Below are 20,749 nucleotides of genomic sequence, written 5' to 3' on the forward strand. Positions count from 1 at the left end.
ATTTGTCCTGCCCTGTGTGCCCACACCCCTTGTTAGGCCACGCTCTCCATGCAAGTGGGCTACGTACCTCCACCAGGGACTGGTCCCCCGCCCAGCCAGCGGGGCCCTGGGGATCCCGTGGAAAAACAAGATGCCACAGGTATGGAGCACAGAGGAGGCTTTGCGTTATCTCAGGGGTGGAACGACGCTTCAATGTAATCCATTTGTATATCGATTTCGACACTCGTGACCGAACATGCACTGAATCACACGTGGTCTCGTCTCGATATGTGTATGTCGTTGGTTGGTTTACCCATGCAGCCAAGAGATGTTGTAAGCATTCACCGGAGCGTTAAAATAAGAACCAATGTTTGAAAATGTAATCTTTGATGATTCATTGAATCGACAGGTGGCTGCAGACCATTCAACATTTTTCTAACTCTGGTGTTTTTGCGTAGTCACAAGACTTCCCACGAATCTTTCCATTCCTGAGACTTGGAAATGCCCTGACGTGAATTTAATTAGAAATGTAATTCAATTTAATTGGATTCGGTGCGGAAACTCTGGTGATTAAAATAAAGCAAGTGTTTGCGTTAAAAAGTATTGCACTTCTCTGAAAGTGTCTGCTGAACAGTTTCATAGCTTTTTGCAGTGGTTGATTTTGCATGTCAATGCATCATCAATACCAGAATGTAAGACCAACATTAGCATTATTGTATTTTATGAACTAACAGACTAAACCCCTCATTCGAGACCCAAACATTGCCCCTATTCTCTTTGACATATTCCTTAAAGATACCGGTGGAACCATTAACCGCATGAGAACATCAACAGGCCGATGCGCACCTCAAGATGATAAGCCAGCGTGATTGTGGCCATGAAATCCAAACCACGGTCCATTTCATAAACCACTCTAGTTGCCCGCCCCCCCCTTCGACGGAGGATTAGCAAAACTACACAAACTCTCTCCTGAAGCCACATCGTGGCTAGCATACCTTGGCACAATGGTAGTTGGCTCGTAAACACACCTCCATCCTAAGCAGGAACAAGGAGGCGTTCACACATTTTACGTATCTGAAAACTGACGGTGAGGAATAATTGTTGAATTATGTAACCGACTCCAACCATGATTTGATAAGTTGATTTAAAAAAAAATGTATTCATGAAAGGCGTTTTTGTCAAATTTTTTACCGTCTTGTTGATATTATTTATTGTTCTTATCTGTCTCGTACAGTTTTGTTCACTCCCGTTCAACTGTATTTAACAGTGTCGCTGCACATAACGTTCTTACATTCATTGTATGTAGTTGATATTCAGACAAACGAATGTATGCATGTATGGTGAGGTGAAGAATGTATTTGCATTGATGCATATATCACTACATATCCAATGAAAGCATAACATTTTCTCAGTTACTTGTTTAACACACAATCGCCCAGAGCTTTAATCCGTTGTATAACCGTACAAGTTGGTTCATGCGTAACCATGAAAGAGATGGTTATCTTCGGGTCTTTATTTTATATATATATTTTATGTGCATATATTTGTGCGTTTGGAGAGAATGGGCGTGTAGCTATAGGCTCAGACACGTTGACATTCTCCCAAGCAGACATTCCGAACCACGCCCGTGTCTCGTCAAGGATCATTTGCGGAGTTCCACAAATTAGAAAACCTCAGTCAAATCCTAAATATCCTCATACACGAATACATAGGGGGTGTCGTTTTAAAGGTACATGATTATCTAAAAAAAAAATCGAATGTATAGCTTATTTAATCAGCTGACTGGATGTGGGCCCCCTTTATATTGTGGAGGTTCTGTGTTTTTTTACCCTACTTCACCATGGTTATAAGTGCGGGGTTGGTGCTGCCAGCTTCCCAGTAAGCATGGAACGCTGGGCCAAAGTTGGTCCATCAGTTCCGACCACGTTACAACGTCGGCTCAACGTTGTATGCTCACTGGGTAACGATGTTACCGTACCGCCTGTTTTTTTTAATATTATGGTCACCCAACCAAGCCGCTATCCCGGCACCAACCTGCTTGGCTTCATTAGTTTTGGTGAGATCGAGCACATGCAAAAGGTGATCTTGGTCGCAAGACGACGGTTCGACTCGCGAAACGAATTGCCGAGTCTCGAGTCCGTCCGGCGCGCGTGGAATTTCAGGTCTTTTAATTCTCACTCCCACGCCTTGAAAGTGTCAAAAATGTCCATCTGAACAGTTGGGCGAGGCCAAGCCTGTAGCGTGACATTGTTTATAGGGGCAGCATATGCAAACTGACTCAGCCGGGGGCACGGCACACACACTCTCTCTCTTTCATCGTTAAACAAACTTTAAACAAACTTTAAGCGTTGGAAGAGGGTGGGGGGCAGAGGTCGCAAACGGGTACCCGATACCCTTACCCGTACCCTACCCGATACCCGTACCCTACCCGATACCCGGCTACCCGTACCCGGCCGGGTACGGGTACCCGTTTGCGACCCTGGTGCGGCCGGGTACGGGTGAGGAATCAAAACGCGTTTGCGACCTCTGGTGGGGGGGCCGAACCTTCAGCAGGATGTGGGGGAGTTAAGGCCACCTCCAGCCACCGCTACCATATGAGGCTGGACACTGCCACCCACCCAGCAATCGTGCGAATACATCGCAACAAAAGAAAAGTGGGCGCAACTTTGCGTTTCGTTCCCGTGTCGTAGCTGAGACGACACGGAAGAAGGCATTGCCGAAATTGAAACGTTCGTCTTAATTCCATATCGGTTAACCCCCGCAGTGTAAACAAATGAACATTGCACTTGTGTAAACATTTCACACTCTTCGGTTTTTTCGGTAAAGTCACGTTGGAAAAAAGAAATAATAAAAGATAAATAATAACAATAATAGAAGAAATAATAGAAATAAAATGATAGAAAATTATTAGAAGAAATAAAAATAAAATAATAGAAAATTATTTTATTTCTATTATTTCTTCTGTTATTTTTATTATTTTTATTTTATTATTTATTTTTTCCTACGTGACTTTACCGAAAAAAACCTAAGAGTAGGAATCCTTGCAGTCACGAAAGCTTCAAATCTAGAATAAACATTTCACGTTTGACTGTGCATTGGCACAAGTGCTGTATTGTAATCGCAATTCTCTGTTGTTAAAACCGTGTTGGCGATGGCTGCTATATAGAGATAGCCCTTCGCGAAGAAAACTGCTTTGGAAATTGCTCGAGATCAGGGTAAAAACATGTGCAGAAAACGAATGCAGTACATTACACTGGTCAACACATTTTTTCTGGCATAAGGTATTCCAACGGTTTTAAGGTAATTTTGGGGTGCTGATTCCAAATCTGGCATCAGTTTTTGAGATATCAAATATTGCATTTTCAATAAAAACTGCAGAAGAAAAATATTAAATAAATGTGGATATCTACATAAAATGATATTATAAACACACTATCCTAAAAATACAGCACCATATTTTAAAACTAAAGCAGTCACTGACTCGCAACAACTTGCAATCATAAGTGACAGAGTTAATTTCGGGTAAAATCAAATGAAAATGGGGTATGCCGATAGCATAAAAATGAGATGTGATAGAGCAAATCTGAGATCAGATTTGGAATCGGCACCCTGAAATTAGTCTAAAACAGCTGCAAAAGTCCAGGCCAGAAAAAAATGTGTTTGTTGTTGTTGACCAGTGTTATCCATTCAGCCCTTGAAAACTCTGAACGTTGGTTGGGGTGACGTTGGTTCAAACGGTTCCAAGCAAACATGCCAGCAAACATTGGCCCAACTCTGGCATGTTTACAATGCTGTATCGTCTTTTAAATCTCGATGTTTGTTTATTGTAAGCCCTAAATCTCGAGCGCACGACTCTTGTGAGATGCGTTTATATTTGATGTCCCGATTGCAAGTTGCGTGCCTGTGCGTTGACACTAAACACTGAGAACAACATCTTAAGTTGTTGTTTTTTTTAGAACAATAAAAAAACATTGATGCAGGAACCACAAAATTACATCAACTGTTCAAGGCGACATCACGCGGGTGAAGGTTTGTCGCTCAAGAGCAGTAAGCGCATCTTCTTAAGCCGAGCAGATGCGACACGTGTATGGTGAGAATTCTATCATTTGCTGTTCATAGAAGAAAAACGCGTGTCACTCTTTCTGTTAATCGGAACGTACACGGTGATTTTGGTTTCTCTTTAGGACACGTGCATTGTGGAGACATGTGGTCGGTCTGCGTCCTTGACGGGTTCATGCGCGTTAAGTGGGATTAGGGCCACGGGTGGCAAGGAAGATGTTAAAACTTGAAGATGTTAACCACCTCGCCAGGTGTACAGGAGGTCGTGGGTTCCATCCCCACTCTCACAGCTGTCTCTTTCTTCATCGGTGGTCGCGTGGATTTTTGTTTTCTACCACATTTTCGAGTATTTATTTGGCTGCTGCTGCTGCTATAAAACGATCACTCCGTTGAGCCGTGATATTCGTGATTGCCAGGTCGCTTCTGAAAACGAGTTGCTTATACTTAGGTTTTTTCGGTAAAGTCACGTTGGGAAAAATAGAAATAAGTAAATAAACCTATAATAAAAATATAGAAAAAAAATAATAAATCACGATGTTATTTTTAATATTTATTTTATTTTTTTCCTACGTGACTTTACCGAAAAAAACTAAGAGTATGAACCCTTACAGTCACGAAAGCTTCAAATCTAGAAAGAGTTACTTAGCCCAGCGGCAGCGGGGCCCTTACCTTAGTACAATAATACAACTTAGTTTAGCTTAATTCTAGATGGAATAGCCGTCATCCAGCAGTGGGTAGATCATGGCCCGTGATGATACCGACGGCTGAGTGTTATAGCAGACACTTAATCGGATTTCATTGTCGCAACTCTTATTTGTAAACATTAAAATCGTCGTAATACAACATCACACGCAGCCGTTTAAAACGACGAACGTCTGAATATTCTCGTGATCGCAGATTGTGTTTAGGCACAGACTGCTATGTGTTAAAGTCAATAAAGAATGTAAAGTAATACTCGTCCAAGTGTCCAACTTACCCAGGTGACGCTGATATTTCACACGCATGTAACTTGCACAGCCGGTCCTCGTCACGATTCACCGATTCTAAAATCGATTCCCTATCGATTCGGCTTTTCCGGTTTTTAAAATGTTCAATATTCTTTGTTAATTTTATTCTCCCAGTAACCTCGATGTAACATACAACACGCGCATTGTTTTTCTTTCTTTCTACATCGTTCAAATTACTGCAAGTTACATTCGATTCCAAACATGCTTAATCGGTAAATAAGTGGAATCGGGTTCAATAATCGATCCGAACTTTTAACGATTAGCGCCGGAAAACTTCGATGCATTAATCGGGCTTCGATTTTTCTAAAGGTGATTAAATATTGAACAACCTTAGAGCAATTGGCCTTTAACACAAGTATGAACCATTCACTAAGATAGTGAACATAATTACACTTTTTAAGGCCATCCAATGATATGAGAAGGCACGATTTCCCAAAGTTTTTGCTACCATCAACCACGTTTTAGAATGTTTCTTCACCTGAGGACGGCTGCTTGCGTTGTGGCCGAAACGTCGTGAGAATTATTTTATTATGTTTCATTTTTATTATTTTATTACTTCCCTTCTACGTGACTTTACCGAAAGAACCAAGAAGACGTTTTAGAATCTTCAGCTTTTATTTTTTAAAAAAAATATCTGTTGCGTATATTGTATCAAGAATCGATCCATGTCATAGCAGTTAATGCATCTGTATATATTCACTGGTTACAACCGTTCATTAAGCACATTGGTTGGTTGGTATGCTGCTTTAAGTGAAAGTAAAACACTCCTGCATCGCCCACCCTTGAGGGCGTTAGGGCTGGCTATGGAACATTTCCTCGTCTTTCTCGTTGGTTCTTTCGGTAAAGTCACGTAGACATAAAAGAAAAGAAATAATAGAATACGACGTTTCGATTGCAACACAAGCAACCGTCATCAGGTGTGAATTCAAGCTCGGAGAGAGACAGTGACAAACACAGAGACAAACACAGAGAAACAACGCCTCTGTGACGAGGTATTTATATAGAAATTGGGAGGGATTTGGGCAAATAAATAAGCAAGTCAATGAGAGCGAGAGGCGGAGAGAAATTGCAAGTTTGAGAAAACAAAGCTAGTAAACTTGTAGAGCGTATTCTTTAATGGATAAGTCAGAGTGTTGTTGCTACACTTAAGGGAGTGTGGCAAGGTTCGTCATGTGCTATTTTTGCTGGGCGCGTTGCAAAATGTGGCTTAGAAAAAGGGAAAGTTGATGGTGGCGCTCGAATGATGTTAACGACGACAAAAATGCACTCTCTCGCGTCAATAACACTGCCCGTTATAGATGTTTTTCTTTTAAGGCAGTGTTGGTGACAAATGAGTTGTGTTGTTGTTGACTGTGCTTGTGCACCACTTACAATGCAGCACCACCAGTGTTTACATTGTGTCCATTGTATTGAAACAAAGCATTTGGATTCTAGATTTGAAGCTTTCGTGACTGCAAGGATTCATACTCTTAGTTCTTTCGGTAAAGTCACGTATGTAAAAAATGAAATTAAAATTAATAAAAAATAAAAACAATAAAATTACGACGTTTCGGAGGCAACACACGGAAGCTTGTGTTGCCTCGTGATTTTTTAAAAATTAATTTTAATTTCATTTTTTACCTACGTGACTTTACCGAAAGAACTAAGAGTATGAAAGCATTTGGACATTGGCGATTTGTCATTAATTCACTGGAAAAATGTTTGTCGTTTATATGGAAACTAAGGAGGAAATGTAGAATAAATAACATTTTGTTAAAAGTAATGTCCTTGGCCTCGACTCGTCTAGAAACCATTTTAAATGGACGGTACTAGATGTAGATGTTGGGCGACAGAAGGCATTAGCTTGTCTTGGTAGTAAAATGGAAGTATGAAACTGTTTTTTAAAGGGCGTGTGTGTACATTGTCCTTACAACCGCATTCACGACTTGTGCCCTAGAGGACTTGCTCTATCAAACCCTTCCACACAAAACAATGGTGATGTGTGTGTGTGAAGTCTGAAGGTTCATCTTTTTTTTCTTGTGAAGATACATTTATAAGTTTATTTTCGCTATCAAATTAAGTTTTCCAAAATCACTCTATCCTGTTCTATATATTTCTTCTAATTTCATAATTTTGATCCCGATCTGCCTCCGAAAATTGGTTAACAACACACTAAGGTGCGCGCTGCTTACAATCAGCAGGAATGCACGACTCCCATAATGCCTTAAATTCATGTCATGTGACCACCACATCGCATCTACTTTGCTCCCATCCTTGTCTTAGCCATGCAAGGTCGTGTCACGTAACATGGATGCAAGGCATGACGGAAGTTGTGCCTTCCAATTGTTTGTGAGCAGCGCACCCTTGGGTGGTGTTAATTTAATCTTTGTTTCCAGCCCAGATGCATTTTCCTGTTGTGATGTTTTTTGCAGGAATTTTTGGATTTGACCGCCAATAATTTCCATAAGTTCACAAATGTTTATGCTTTTCCAATTGTGTCCAGTCAAACATTATTTCCTACCATTTATTCGACGTGCATTTTTTTTCTTATCTGCATCATACCTGGTGTTTGCAGTGTTATGGATTGGACAAATGGGCTACGTATGTAATTGAGGTTTCGGAAGCGAGGCTTATATGTATGTATGCAAGGCTTAATTTCAAGGTTCTGTCCAGGTCGGCAACCTTTCGAAAATATACCTGGCACCCCAAATCCAGTGTTAGCACGGTTGGTTATGTACGGTGTGAAATAAGATCATCATACATACTGTATACATCCCGCAATTGCTGTGGATAAAAGCATGTGCCTACTCAAACAACCAGCGACCGCGAAAATATTCGGTGGGAAATTAATCTCTGGTTGTTGGTTGTCTGGCATGCGGGATAGACACGGGAGACGGAGAGGAGGAAGATGGGGACGATGGGGACGCGGACAGCGGCATCGTGCAGGGAGGCGGTGACATTGGGGATGGCGGCGTGGCCGGGAAACCGCCCAGGGGCAACATCCGAAAGAAGAAGTCGAAGCGAGTGCTGTCCAACAAGGCGCAGGACTTTCAGGCAATGCCAGCAATTAATGACTGGGTTTTCCCAGTTTACATGTGTTTTTTTTATAAGTGACTAACCCGATTTCCAAATCGTTTGGGAAATGAATTGGAGGAAGCAAAAAATCATTCTGAGTCATTCCAAAACACTAATGCTATTTGTAAATCGGTTTACATTTTTTTTTATTTTGTCAAATTTATCGATTTATGATGCATTGAGAGTTTTTAATTGAAATAAGACACCTGTGATGGATTGCACCCAATTTCAGTTTTTTTTTATCTGCAGGCTATGATGAAAACAATACTTTAATAATAACAAAGCAGATGCCAGTAGGTAGTCGTAATATGAAAATAATCCTCAAATCTTTTGGCAATCCACTGTTTGATGTAGACCTGCCAATACCACGTCGGTCATGGGGGTTTGTAGCGTACTGAAACATGCCGATGACTCTCTACTGTCGTGAGTCCTGGCTGGGGGATCACGCTCTGGTTCCTGGGTTCAAACCACAAAACACCCCATCGCCCCCACCCCCCAGCACGGGCATGCCTTCATCTAGCAGGGAATTTCCAGAGGGCTGTAATTTATTTAATATTACAAACACCCATTTAAGTTAAACAGAGAGGAACATCGCTGATTATAATTATAAAGAGGCCGTAAAAAAGCTATTATTGTCATAGTAATAGAGTCCTTACTCTTTGGTTCTTTCGGTAAAGTGACATTACCGAAATAACCAAACAGTGGATTCCTGCAGTCACGAAAGCTTCAAATCTAGATTAAGAGTCCTTTTTCGATTTAAAGCTTTCGTGACTGCAGGGATTCATCTTCTTGGTTCTTTCGGTAAAGTCACGTAGAAGGGAAATAATAAAATAATAAAAATAAAACATAATAAAATAATTCTCACAACGTTTGACGGTGTCTGTCTTCCCGACAGACCTGTTCTTCACCTGAGGACGGCTGCTTGCATTGTGGCCGAAACGTCCTTGTTATGAAAATGTGGGAATCTCCACCACTGGCCCAAAGCTCTGACCCCATTCCTTACTTGAGCTTGACTGTATTTTGCCAATTCACACGGAAATGCAAAACGATATATGTTACGCCAGCGTGAGCGACTTGCAGCACGCCGAACATCTGGCATGTTTCTGTGAGTCGAGGGTCGCCATGATAATCCTCTTTGTCAGCCACGATCACTCAGCCGCTGGACAAAATATTCCCCGCCGCCCCCAACGTCATGCTGGGCTCACCATTTCTCACGGTCCTATTGTTTTATTTTTTAAATCAGAGTCTGGAGTAGCGATTGTCGTTAAAAGAGCGAGGGCTGTGCGGTGTTACAGGTGCGTGTGCGCATCATCGAAGGGAGACAGCTGGCCGGCAATAACATCAAGCCCGTGGTGAGGGTGTCTGTCGCCGGGCAGAACAAGCGGACGCGCATCAAGAAAGGGAACAACCCTTACTTTGATGAGGTGACCTCTTCACTACACTCTTTTTAAAATAGTGATTTTTGTTTGTTTTTGTTTAGCGTACTGGGAGACCGCAGTGCGAAAATAAATGTGGGAAAATAATAATAATAGTATTGATGTCCTTTATCCAGGAATGCCTCACTGAGTCTCAAGGCTTTTTCAAAAAGGGCCATGCACTTATGTTTTTTTGGTAAATTCCATTCATTTCTGCTTGGGTTCATATGGGGGGAAACCTATACATACGAGGGATAACGCTCAAAACTCCCCCACACCGTTTGAATCGCTCCATTGCTGTACCGTCAACGTCTTGGCTACCTCACAACTCAAGCCTTTCAACACCTGCTATTATTCCCAGGCAGTCTCCCAATCTAATTAGTAACCAAGCTCGGCACTTGACATGTCTTAAATATTGTGGATGTATGACATTTGTGCAAGTGATAATTGTAAATTGCTTTTGACGTGTGGTAATCAATGATGTGTTTTTCACTTTTCCCAACAGACCTTTTTCTTAAACTTTCACGAATCCCCAAGAGAGCTGTTTGACGAAGTTATTAACATTCGGGTAAGATTGCTGGACAGGAGAGTCTATTGTGGTCCCATCGCAGGTTGTCGGAAAAATCACACTAGTGGCAATATATACAGCCGGTTTGGCATTATTTAAGGGCGACGCTTTAAACCGTGGGTGGAGAACGTACAGCTCACAACTTCATACCACAGGGCCTGCAGTTCCTTTTCATACGACCCACAGCCAGTGGAGGCCTGCCTCTTCTAAATGGCCAACAAGGGATAATTATCCCTGACTGCAAGCATCTTGGCTGCACTAATCGGGCACTAAAAGATACGATTTTCGCTCAGGCTGCAACCGTGTTTATAATTCTGGGCCGTTCGGTCACTTCTGACACTGCATGGGCCTCTTTCAGTGGCTGACGTGACCTCAGTTGTGTGTTAATTTGTGGCTACCCAAAGGTATGCAAGCCGTATCTGGCCATCGGTAATAACAAGGTTCCCCACCCTGGCATTAAACCCACACACGTCGAGGTCTTGACAGTGGACACTGTGCTGTGGTTGTGTGTGTGTGTGACTACTCTCACCAGGCATTCAATGCCACAACCATCAGGGCGGACTCTGAAATTGGAGGCTTCAAGGTAATGCGTCACAGAACACTCACGCACACTCAGCATGGCTAAACCAACATGACCAAGCGAATAGGTGCTCATCTTACTGCTTCCTTGTATAAACACGAGCTTGGTCTGTCTGTGTGGTATAGGTTTAGTTTCATCGTCCTTGATCGATCGACTTTGTATCATTTCTCGGAGAGTAGCTTGTCCATCAGTTAAACATTGCAAATACAATGGCTTTTACTCAATGGAACCTTTAGATGTTTTGAAATCTAAAATCCACATGTCCGGACGCGAATTAATGTACTCATTTTATTTGCCTCACCCTTTTATTAGTTATTTTCCTTTTTTTACGTCTTGTTTTTATTTCAAAGGTTCACACTTCTCACAACATTTACATTTCTCGACATGTGTAATAAAATGTATATAGTGTTTATATTTTTTTATTCATGCTATTGATGGTAAAGTGCTTAAAGTCCAAAGGTTCATTGTTGTTCTAGATTTGAAGCTTTCGTGACTGCAAGGATTCATACTCTTAGTTTTTTCGGTAAAGTCACGTAGGTAAAAAAAAAAGTGATTTTTATTAATTTTAATTAAAAAAAATTACCTACGTGACTTTACCGAAAAAACTAAGAGTATGTTCATTGTTGTATTTGCAGATTGACATTGGCACAGTCTACGATGAACAAAGTAAGAACTTGAACAGATATTTATATATATATGTATATTTGTGAACCCAAAACGCCTCGGAACACGTTGCGCTTTAGGCCCCTCTGTTTATTGCATCACCCTTTCATTAGTTCCGGCCTTGTACTTAAAACGAAGTCGCCTCTTACAAACAAAGCCCTATAAACAATCTGAAGAATGTTCCTGCTAAGTATTTTTTATCGTACAATAATGCCATTAAACACAAGGACTTTTGACAAATATGAGAGATATACAATGTCATTAATTTTACACATACCAGTGGCATGGATTCGTCCAATCAACAAGAAGTGAATTGTGTGAAGCGTGTGGTCGACAGATTTCCCTTAGTTTCACTGAAGTCTCTTCCTCGGCTAATGCACCCAATTTTCATGTAGCGGTGTCATTTGACTGCATTCAGATTGGATTGTTTATGATCAAGTAGAATTTTTAGTCAACTTGTGTTGTTAAATATAGAATCATATTTTCAAGAAAAACTAATTGACAAGAATTTAAACAAAAACATAACTGAAATGCAAAGGAAACTACTGGGACGATTCCATGGAACAGATTGTGTTCATACGGATTGTTAAATGGTGGTAATTTTCTTTGTAATTTTTGCGCCGGTTATTTGCGCCTGTGGTAAGTGTTTACAGGTGTGGTACAACTTTACCCTACACCCTCCCCTGCTGTTGTTCACTCTAATTTAAAAATCTGTCTCTGAAGGAATGTTAAGCGCAGGAGTCTCGGAACGGGGTCGGACATGACTTGTCATGCCGTCGAACCTTGCTTTACCGCATGCTCTGGTGGAGTACAGTGAGAGCCGGAGCTACGAAGAGGAGAGAGTTGTCCACACCCACTCTGAGTCTGGCTGAAACTTGTCTGTGCAGGAAAGCCTAACTTTGCCAAGTCTGGGGCTACACCCAAACCTCTCAGATACGACATATACAGCACAGGGTTATAGTTCGTATTGGCGTTGTTTTTGACAATGTGGATACTATGATCAATGATATCCCCCCCACCCCCACACATTGGTAATTGGTGGTGGCAGTGGTTGGTGTGTTGCACATTGATCTGCGACAATTCATATCATTAATGGGGACATTCTGCTGTTAATATACAGTTACTGTAAAGGCTATCTTGTTGAGGCCGTGGTGGATGTGGTTAAACCCTCAAAACGTCGGTGTTGGTAGCCAATATAATGATAATCCGCATTTATCTTTGTGGTTTGGCCACGTGGTAGTTTTATGCCAAAATCGGTGTCATTAACCCTCCACCACCCGACAACATTGTCATTTTTCCAAAGATCTTATTTACGCATGCCAATGTATTGATCAAATCCTGACCAATATAAAGCTGCTCCACCGGTGGCTTTTAAGCAGTGGTGGGCAACCTGCGGCCCGGGGTGGTGTGTGGTGTTGTGATTCGTACACAATCACAATTTCAAGATTGTGGTCCACTGAGCTGAAGGAGGGTCGCTCATGTGGCACCACTAACTCGTTTAGGTTGTCCATCACTGTTTAATTTTTTTTAAAGGCTTTTCTCGACTGAACCCTTGGCCTTTCTGTGTGTTCAGACCACGCGTTCCTGCGTAAGTGGCTGCTCCTGTCCGACCCCGAGGACTTGGCGGCTGGGGCACGTGGCTACCTCAAAGTCAGCCTCTTTGTGCTGGCCACTGGGGACGAGGCCCCGGTAAGTGTTTCTGTGCAGCGCCACGCAGGGGGCTGCCATTGCCACCGTGGGTGTCGTGGAAGCCTGCCCACCCCCCCCAAAAATAGTGTGTTTAAAAACTATATAAGCTCTGCATGCATCCAATGTACAATGTAGGAGCATTTATGAGGGTAATTTGTGAAATTAGTATTATTATTCTCACGACTTAAAGCTTTCGTGACTGCAGGAATTCATATTCGTTGGGTCTTTCGGTAAAGTCACGTACATAGGTTCAAAGAAAATAACAAAAAACTACGACGTTTCGATCACAACACAAGCGGTCGCCATCTGTTTATAAAGGTTTAAAATGGGAATTTTTTAAATACATTTTTTTCTCTACCTCCAATAAGGTGACTTAACTGCCAATTATACTGATGACGCATTTTTTAAATGCACAGCAGTGCAAGGACACGAGGCTCCCTCACCTGTGTTGCATAATTGTAATGAAATTGGTTATAATTTTACAGTGGGACTATTCAAATGTGCGACGAAGATGGGGGGCAGACCACTAGGAACCATTCCCTAGTAGACAGATTATGACTGCTGTAGATTATTATTATTATTCATGAGTAGCAAAAATCTAAGGTTAGTACAATTCTTAAAATAAGAAAACAATTATACGGGTTAAATTTCGATTTAAAGCTTTCGTGACTGCAGGGATTCATCTTCTTGGTTCTTTCGGTAAAGTCACGTAGAAGGGAAATAAATATACGCTGCCAAGCATGGTGGTGCTCATTCAGACGCTGTCTTTCAGACAGACCTGTTCTTCACCAGAGGACGGCTGCTTGCGTTGTGGCCGAAACGTCGTGAGAATTATTTTATTTTATTATGTTTCATTTTTATTATTTTATTAGTTCCCTTTTACGTGACTATACCAAAAGAACCAAGAAGAATGATACGGGTCTCATTTAAATGTATAACAATTCAAACAAAATGAAAAATCCACAAGTAAACGGTCACGAAAGTATTTGGAATTTTCAACAGGATATTTCAGATAGTCTGTGACACTTTTAAAATGTGACTTGTAGATATAATTTCCCCATGTCAATGGAAAGATTCTCTTAATCCTAAGAATTTGTCTACGACAAGAAATTTGTGCAAAATTTGGCCAGTTGAGTTTTGTGCTCGTATGCAAAGTTTCCATTGACACACTTGTCGTGGTGTGTGTGTTTGTACGAAGAAGGGTGGGACGGTGGTTAGCTCACTGCACTGTGAACCTGGTTACTTGAGTTTGATTCCCGGCCACAGCAGCCATTTAGTGGCGAGCACTCGTTGGACCTCGTCTAGGTCAACTCAAACAAATTTATATCCGTTGTGGTGTGTATACAGTCGGCACTGGGGAGGCAGTTGGCCAGGCGTGGAAATGGCTAACATCCCTCCCACGTGGGCCATGATGGCTTTCATAGGTGCTTGCCAACAGCCCGTGCTTTGCCAGACTTTTTAAGGCTGGATCTTGTGTTGTGTGTGTGTGTAAATTCCAACAATATTTAGAGAAGCCCTCTTTGGCTTAACACGGAGGGTTTGACCAGTGCGTGGCTGATCCTGTTTGAAGAAAACTTTAGCCCATGCCCTGTTTGATTTTTCAAACACCATTATTGACGTTTGTTATGCTGCACTGAGTGGCGGAGACCCGTTGGCTGCACTCAACGTCACATGCATTGGCGCGTGTGACAAAGGGAGAATTTCTCTGCGTGTTAGTTTCTGGGGAGGTTGTTTATCTCTGAGTTTTTTTTTTGTTTCACAAAGTGCACATGGGCATTGTTCCTTCTTCTCTGTGTCAGAATTTAAACTGCAATGATTTTTTCACATGGAAACCCAAGATGTCATAATTTATTTCTTTAAAAGCCTTAAAAATATTTCTCTCACCAACAGGAGTAATTTTCACAGATTGTTTTTGCGGATAATTGGATCCTTTGATAGCCGCCACCCCACGTAGACAAGAATAAGAGTATTTCACTGAAATGTATTAATTGTATTTGGTGTATATTTCAGGCTTGGCCAAGAACGTATGTTATCACAGCCCTGGAAAAAAATTTTTGCAATCAAATAAATGCAGACACAAATAAACAAATGGCTGTTGAGAAAAGCCTCAATAATCTGCTTCTTGATCCATTTCCTCTCATGATCGTCTCCAGACATTCTCAATCCACTGTTGGATGAAGTCCTCCCAAAGCTGCCGCCATTTCCCGTGATCCTGCTACGTAAAAATCCACTAAGCTCCTGCACACCAGGGGCTGCCACTATCATTCTTGAACATCAGTCATCATCCCTTCCAGAAATTTGTCCTGCCCAAAGCCGACTAACTTTTCTTGAGTTTGAATTGTCAGTTACCGGCATGTATTCACGAATTCCATCTGCTTATCTTCCTGTCTCTCAACATAAATCTAAGCATGCATCTCTCAATACTTCTTTACTCTCCCCCCACCTTCAGCTTTAATTATTATTATTATTTTCCACTACCAGGCGGAAAAGAAAGTGAAGACTGAGGATGAGGAAGACATTGAAAATAATCTCCTCCGGCCGGCCGGGGTGAACCTGCGAGGGGCCGTGTTCTCTCTGCGCGTCTACCGAGCTGAGGACGTGCCACAAAGTGAGCGAGTGGGCGAGTGGGCGAGCGAGCGAACGAGCAAGCGGGCGGGCAGACGTTTTACTCGCATGTTTCCATCCCAGATGCAAATGAAGTGACATCGTGTACGAGCTATACATGCCACTGCTTCCCCATGCAAATGCATTATCACATGCAATAGGAGGCAGGCATTACTAGCATTTTGTGCTTGTGTTTTGACGACATCTGCAATGAACACCATTCTTATGCGACTTACACAGCAAAAAAGAAACAAATATTTTATCAAATTTTAAGGTTTAATTTCGTAGCCATGTTATGTATTAAATTATTAAACAGGTATTTTAAGGAGGTGGCCAGGTGACTCAGAAGTAAGTGCGCTGAGAAACCTGGGTTTGAATCCAGGCAGCAGACTGTAATTAAGAAAATATTTTCAAATTTAGTGAGTTGATGGTCTCAGGCTCCTCACCAATGACTGCACCAAAAAAGTAATTGGTTCTATACTTAACGTGGGCTAACTTCCATCCCCTGCCAATAATACAAGAACACGTCCTTTAATTCTAGATTTGAAGTTTTCGTGACTGCAAGGGTCCATACTCTTTGGTTTTTTCGGTAAAGTCGCGTAGGTAAAAGATAAAATTAAAGTAAATTAAATGACGACGTTTCGGAGGCAACACAAGCTTCTATCTTCAGGTGGCACCATCACAGCAAAACACTTGATACAGTAATTTTGCTGTGACGGTGCCACCTGAAGATGGAAGCTTGTGTTGCCTCCGAAACGTCGTGATTTAATTTACTTTTTTTTTTACCTACGTGACTTTACCGAAAAAAACCAAAGAGTAAGAACACGTCCGTTTGACTGCCGTGTGACAAACATCACCCTCGGTGGCAGAGCGTATGAGAGAGTGCTGCTTGCTACTGTGTGGGCAAAGAGGGCACTGGAAAGGGGACCGCATGTGATGGCGCCTTCTGTGGTCCGCCCTGTTACACGAGGAGGCTTGCCGCTCTGCGTGAGATTCAGATGGATTCTTCGTCTTGTGACGTAGCACAATTGGGGGAGAAGAGGTCAACAAAATTCTCTCTGCTCCTGACCATTGGTTCATTAAAAAATAATGGGTTGCTCTGGCCATCAGCCTGGTTCTTCCATTACAGCTACCGTTTATTGTGATAACGGACAGTTTACTATGATAACGGGAAATGCCTCTATTGTTTGATAACAGCAAACGGTTCTGCTTAGTTTGGGGCCGATTTGTTTTTCCATCTCTAACCTCCCCCTCCGCTTTGCCCGTCACCCTGGCAGTGGACGACGCCATCCTGCAGGGAGTCAAGGAGGTCTTCGGCATGGAGGGCAACAAGAAGAATTTGGTCGACCCCTTCCTGGAGGTCACATTCGCTGGGAAAAAGGTAACCGTTGATTACTCGTGAAACGCCGCCGCTAGTTTTTCTAAATGCCTTCCTTGAGCGTCATAATCGAGGGAATGTTTTTGCTTCACAAGATCCATCAAGATCCATCAAGATCCATCAAGATCCATCAAGATCCATCAAGAGCACATTGTGGCAGTGGGAAGTGTCTCATTCTCACTTGCTGCCACCCCCAGTCTGGGACTGCCTTCCTCCCAGCCATCTGTGCTGTCGACTCCCTTGCTCCCCTCTTCTAGTTTAGGCGTCAAGACATTCCGTTCTTTTCCACCCCTCCGGCTATGACTGACCGCCCGCACTATGCAATACCAATTTGCCCACTGTTTTGAGACAGTTGTCTTACGATGCTGTGTAAATCCAAACTTTTTTTTTACCGTCGTGTATATGATGATGAGATGTTCACCGGCTCTATGCCGCATTTTTCATTCTGCCCGTCTCCCAAAATAACAGGAATGCACGCGGATCATCCAGAAGAATGCAAACCCAGAGTGGAATGAGGCTTTGAATCTGCCCGTCAGGGTGAGATTGAACTTTAATGTACAATATGTTCTGTTTTATTTCGATTTAAAGCTTTCGTGACTGCAGGGATTCATCTTCTCGGTTCTTTCGGTAGAGTCACGTAGAAGGGAAGTAATAAAATAATAAAAATAAAACATAATAAAATAATTCTCACGACGTTTCGGCCACAACGCTGTGGACAGTTGCTTGCGTTGTGGCCGAAACGTCGTGAAAATTATTTTATTATGTTTTATTTTTATTATTTTATTATTTCCCTTCTACGTGACTTTACCGAAAGAACCAAAAAGATGTTCTGTTTTATTCTGAAGCCCGCTTCGCTTAAGATAAAATCTCACAGCTTTGAGTAAGGGGAGCCTTGGAAAAGTGTCGTCTTGAAATACCTATTTGTGTATTTATTAAACAACAGCAATTTAGAAAATGAGCATCAAAGTATTATTTTGGTACAAGGTAATTGTGCGTACTGTTTTAAAAGGATAACATGTATAATGGACAGACAAGAATGTCCGTTTTGAATACATAATGAATGGATAGGAAGTCAATTTAGCCAACTAAATAAAAATGTTTTCATCAGCCTATGGCCTTCCAAACAAATGTATTCCTGCAGCATTTATTTAAGCTGGCAAATCATTCCGGGTCTTTTTCGTTTTAACCTTCAGTGTCTCATCAGCAGTCGGTTCAATTCAAAACAACTTCTGCTACGTTTCCGATGTTATAGCAAAGATAATTTCACAAACTGCAGGGTACATTCATCACAGGAATAGAAAACTAGAAAAACGATTGACATTATTATACAGGAATTGTTTAGCCAGGAAAACGTGGAGTGCCCAGACTCTCTTTTACAAGAGGATCCTGCCTTGGGATGTTTGACCACTTCCTTTATTGAGTGTCTGGCTTTGTGTGGGAGGAAACATGTGTGTATCTGGAGAATCCACTACAAATGAGGGGATATAATGAAAAAATAACGTGTAATATTTTCATTTTCCATGATCCTAGCATTACAGCACGCAAAGAGTTTAAATATTATTTCTTTTTGAAGGTTTTGTTTTTATTGTCTGTCATTTAATTTACAAATACCGTACTTGTAACAAATGAATGAAAATCTTTAGTTTAGAGTTTAGACTTGTTGGGCTTGGATGTTTGCACGCAAAAAAATCAAGTAATGTAAAAATGTATAATATTGATTCTTTATCTGCAGTTTCCTTCCATGTGTGAAAGAATGAAGTTAACTCTACTTGACTGGCAAGTTCTAACTTTTCACATGCATATTAATTGCCTTGTAAATTGTAACAACTGGTTAAACGCTTCACTTTTTGTTTTTATATTGCACCGGTAATGATGCGGTGTAGTTTATTTTTATGTTATCATTGTCTCTTTATAATTGTTGGGTGTTAAAAATATAATACACACATTTAGTTTCTGGTTGATTTACACCTTCCACTCTTTTGTACAGCATCTTGAGATTTTGTAGAATTTATACTCTTTAAGTCCTCAATGTTGTATAATTTTGTCTTTTTTACACGCTTTTATTTAACTCACTCCATCTGTTGTCGTATCTTCAAATCTTGTAACTCTATTTCAACCGTCTTCCCAATGTCGTATCGACTGCAAACTTTGAATAGGTATGTCATACTGATGACAATACTATATTCTATCATTAAACATAAAAAAACATTTTTGAAACAGTCTTTTTTACGGCTCTAATTGTCGACGCTCAACTCATGTTGGCTGTAAATCACCACGGTCCCTTACGTCACGGCAAGCCTCGGGGAGCCACGCCCAGGGGCGGGGGATGTGGAAGGAGGGGAGGGGCGATGGGGGAAGGGGGCAGGTGGAGCGGCGGCTCGGACAATACATTTCATTAAAGCGTATATTTAAACAAAGTATTTTTAAATATTTTATTTAACACGAGGTCAGGGAATCTAAGCCCCGTGACCACATGAGGCCCATCACTGATAACAGCCCCGCAAATTATATACTTTATCGATCCCACTCATTGTGTACGAGGCAGTGGTGATAATTTGAACTGCGCAACGCTGTTTCTACTTTCAACACACCCGTTCACCGCTGTCACTGCATGCCTCTCTCTTCCGCTCGGTGGACACGCACACCTTGCGGTCTATTTTGCGTGATAATCGGACGATGCCAAGTGTGCACGGTTAATGTGTGGGCCCGTAAAAGGTACTCGAAAGCCATATTTGGTCTTCCAGTAAGGAAAACGTTCCTCGTCCCATCCCGGTTTTAGATGTAATTTACCGGGATTGTTTTTCGTATATAAAATGTCTTTTTTTATAGGGATCGTTTGAGTCACAACGACACCATCGGAACCGCTTTCCTCTCCATGTCCAAGATCTCTTTCGCAGGCGGCACTTTGGAAGGTACAGATTTACAGCGCCAATTCCTCTTATCGTTCGCTCACTGGAGAATTGAAATGCATGCATGTTTTTAATTCATGTTATTTCCAGCTGCGGGTGTATACTGGGTCATGGCATTTGAGCACAAGTTCACTCGGTTTCCAATAATCAGGAGAAGAAATGGCTGCTTAATCGGACTAAGCAATGTTTGCGCAAGTTTATTAAGAAAATGTTCAGCAGGATAGTAACTTAACATTTCCACAATATGTAAGCTCGTGATCACTTGGCTTATGATGCACTGTGATGATCAGAATCGTATTAACGTATTCATCTTAGCATAGCATCCAAATTATAACTGCAATTTGATGGCCTCCGTCACGTAACTTAGTTCAACTTTAAACATATTCACTTCATCCTCAATGCGTTTTGTTTAGAAGAAAAAAAATTGAAGCATGCTAAACATCTATTTATCAGGTACTTTTTTTAGTTTGGAATGATGCGTACGTCTGATCTGTCCCATCAATTGTTTCTAAACTTTCAGATAAACTACAGCTGTTTTTGACTAAAAATGAATGAATTGGAAACCTGGTAATTTGCTGGACTCGTTCAGAAACGAGAGTATTTCTGCACGCGTTAAATTAATTCTTCCTCAGTTTCTGTAAAGATGTCCAGGTTTTTCGCTCTCGTGGAATATTGCATGCCTCTACACGACCCCGTGCGCTCGCTGTGAAACGTTTGCGTAAGAGTAAAATGAATGTACGGTCAGTAACATTTATTTTATCACCATTTGTGTGTACATTTCTTGTGCAACCCAGATGACGCTTCCATTTCCCAGGGGGCTTCCTGCTGTAGTGGTAATTGTTGG

At 41.6% G+C, this 20,749-nt stretch overlaps 1 protein-coding gene across 4 annotated transcripts in view; it reads left to right on the forward strand.

The window, feature by feature from the left end:
* LOC144717637 (myoferlin-like) overlaps positions 1-20,749 on the forward strand; it is a 92,146-nt gene that overhangs the window by 19,554 nt on the left and 51,843 nt on the right. For 3 of the 4 annotated variants that reach the window (XM_078593155.1, XM_078593151.1, XM_078593154.1), the window contains exons 5-17: positions 37-139; positions 7,909-8,078; positions 9,395-9,523; positions 10,020-10,082; positions 10,615-10,665; positions 11,298-11,328; positions 12,899-13,014; positions 15,496-15,622; positions 16,896-16,999; positions 17,465-17,533; positions 18,729-18,772; positions 19,826-19,908; positions 20,700-20,738. In XM_078593155.1, the coding sequence (XP_078449281.1) occupies positions 37-139; positions 7,909-8,078; positions 9,395-9,523; positions 10,020-10,082; positions 10,615-10,665; positions 11,298-11,328; positions 12,899-13,014; positions 15,496-15,622; positions 16,896-16,999; positions 17,465-17,533; positions 18,729-18,772; positions 19,826-19,908; positions 20,700-20,738 (1,129 nt within the window). The remainder of the gene's footprint in view (positions 1-36; positions 140-7,908; positions 8,079-9,394; positions 9,524-10,019; positions 10,083-10,614; positions 10,666-11,297; positions 11,329-12,898; positions 13,015-15,495; positions 15,623-16,895; positions 17,000-17,464; positions 17,534-18,728; positions 18,773-19,825; positions 19,909-20,699; positions 20,739-20,749) is intronic. The other variant, XM_078593153.1, reaches the window with a different exon arrangement.

This window comes from Lampetra planeri, chromosome 4 (assembly GCF_965212315.1).
Source record: "Lampetra planeri chromosome 4, kcLamPlan1.2.h2, whole genome shotgun sequence".
Lineage (NCBI taxonomy): Eukaryota > Metazoa > Chordata > Hyperoartia > Petromyzontiformes > Petromyzontidae > Lampetra > Lampetra planeri.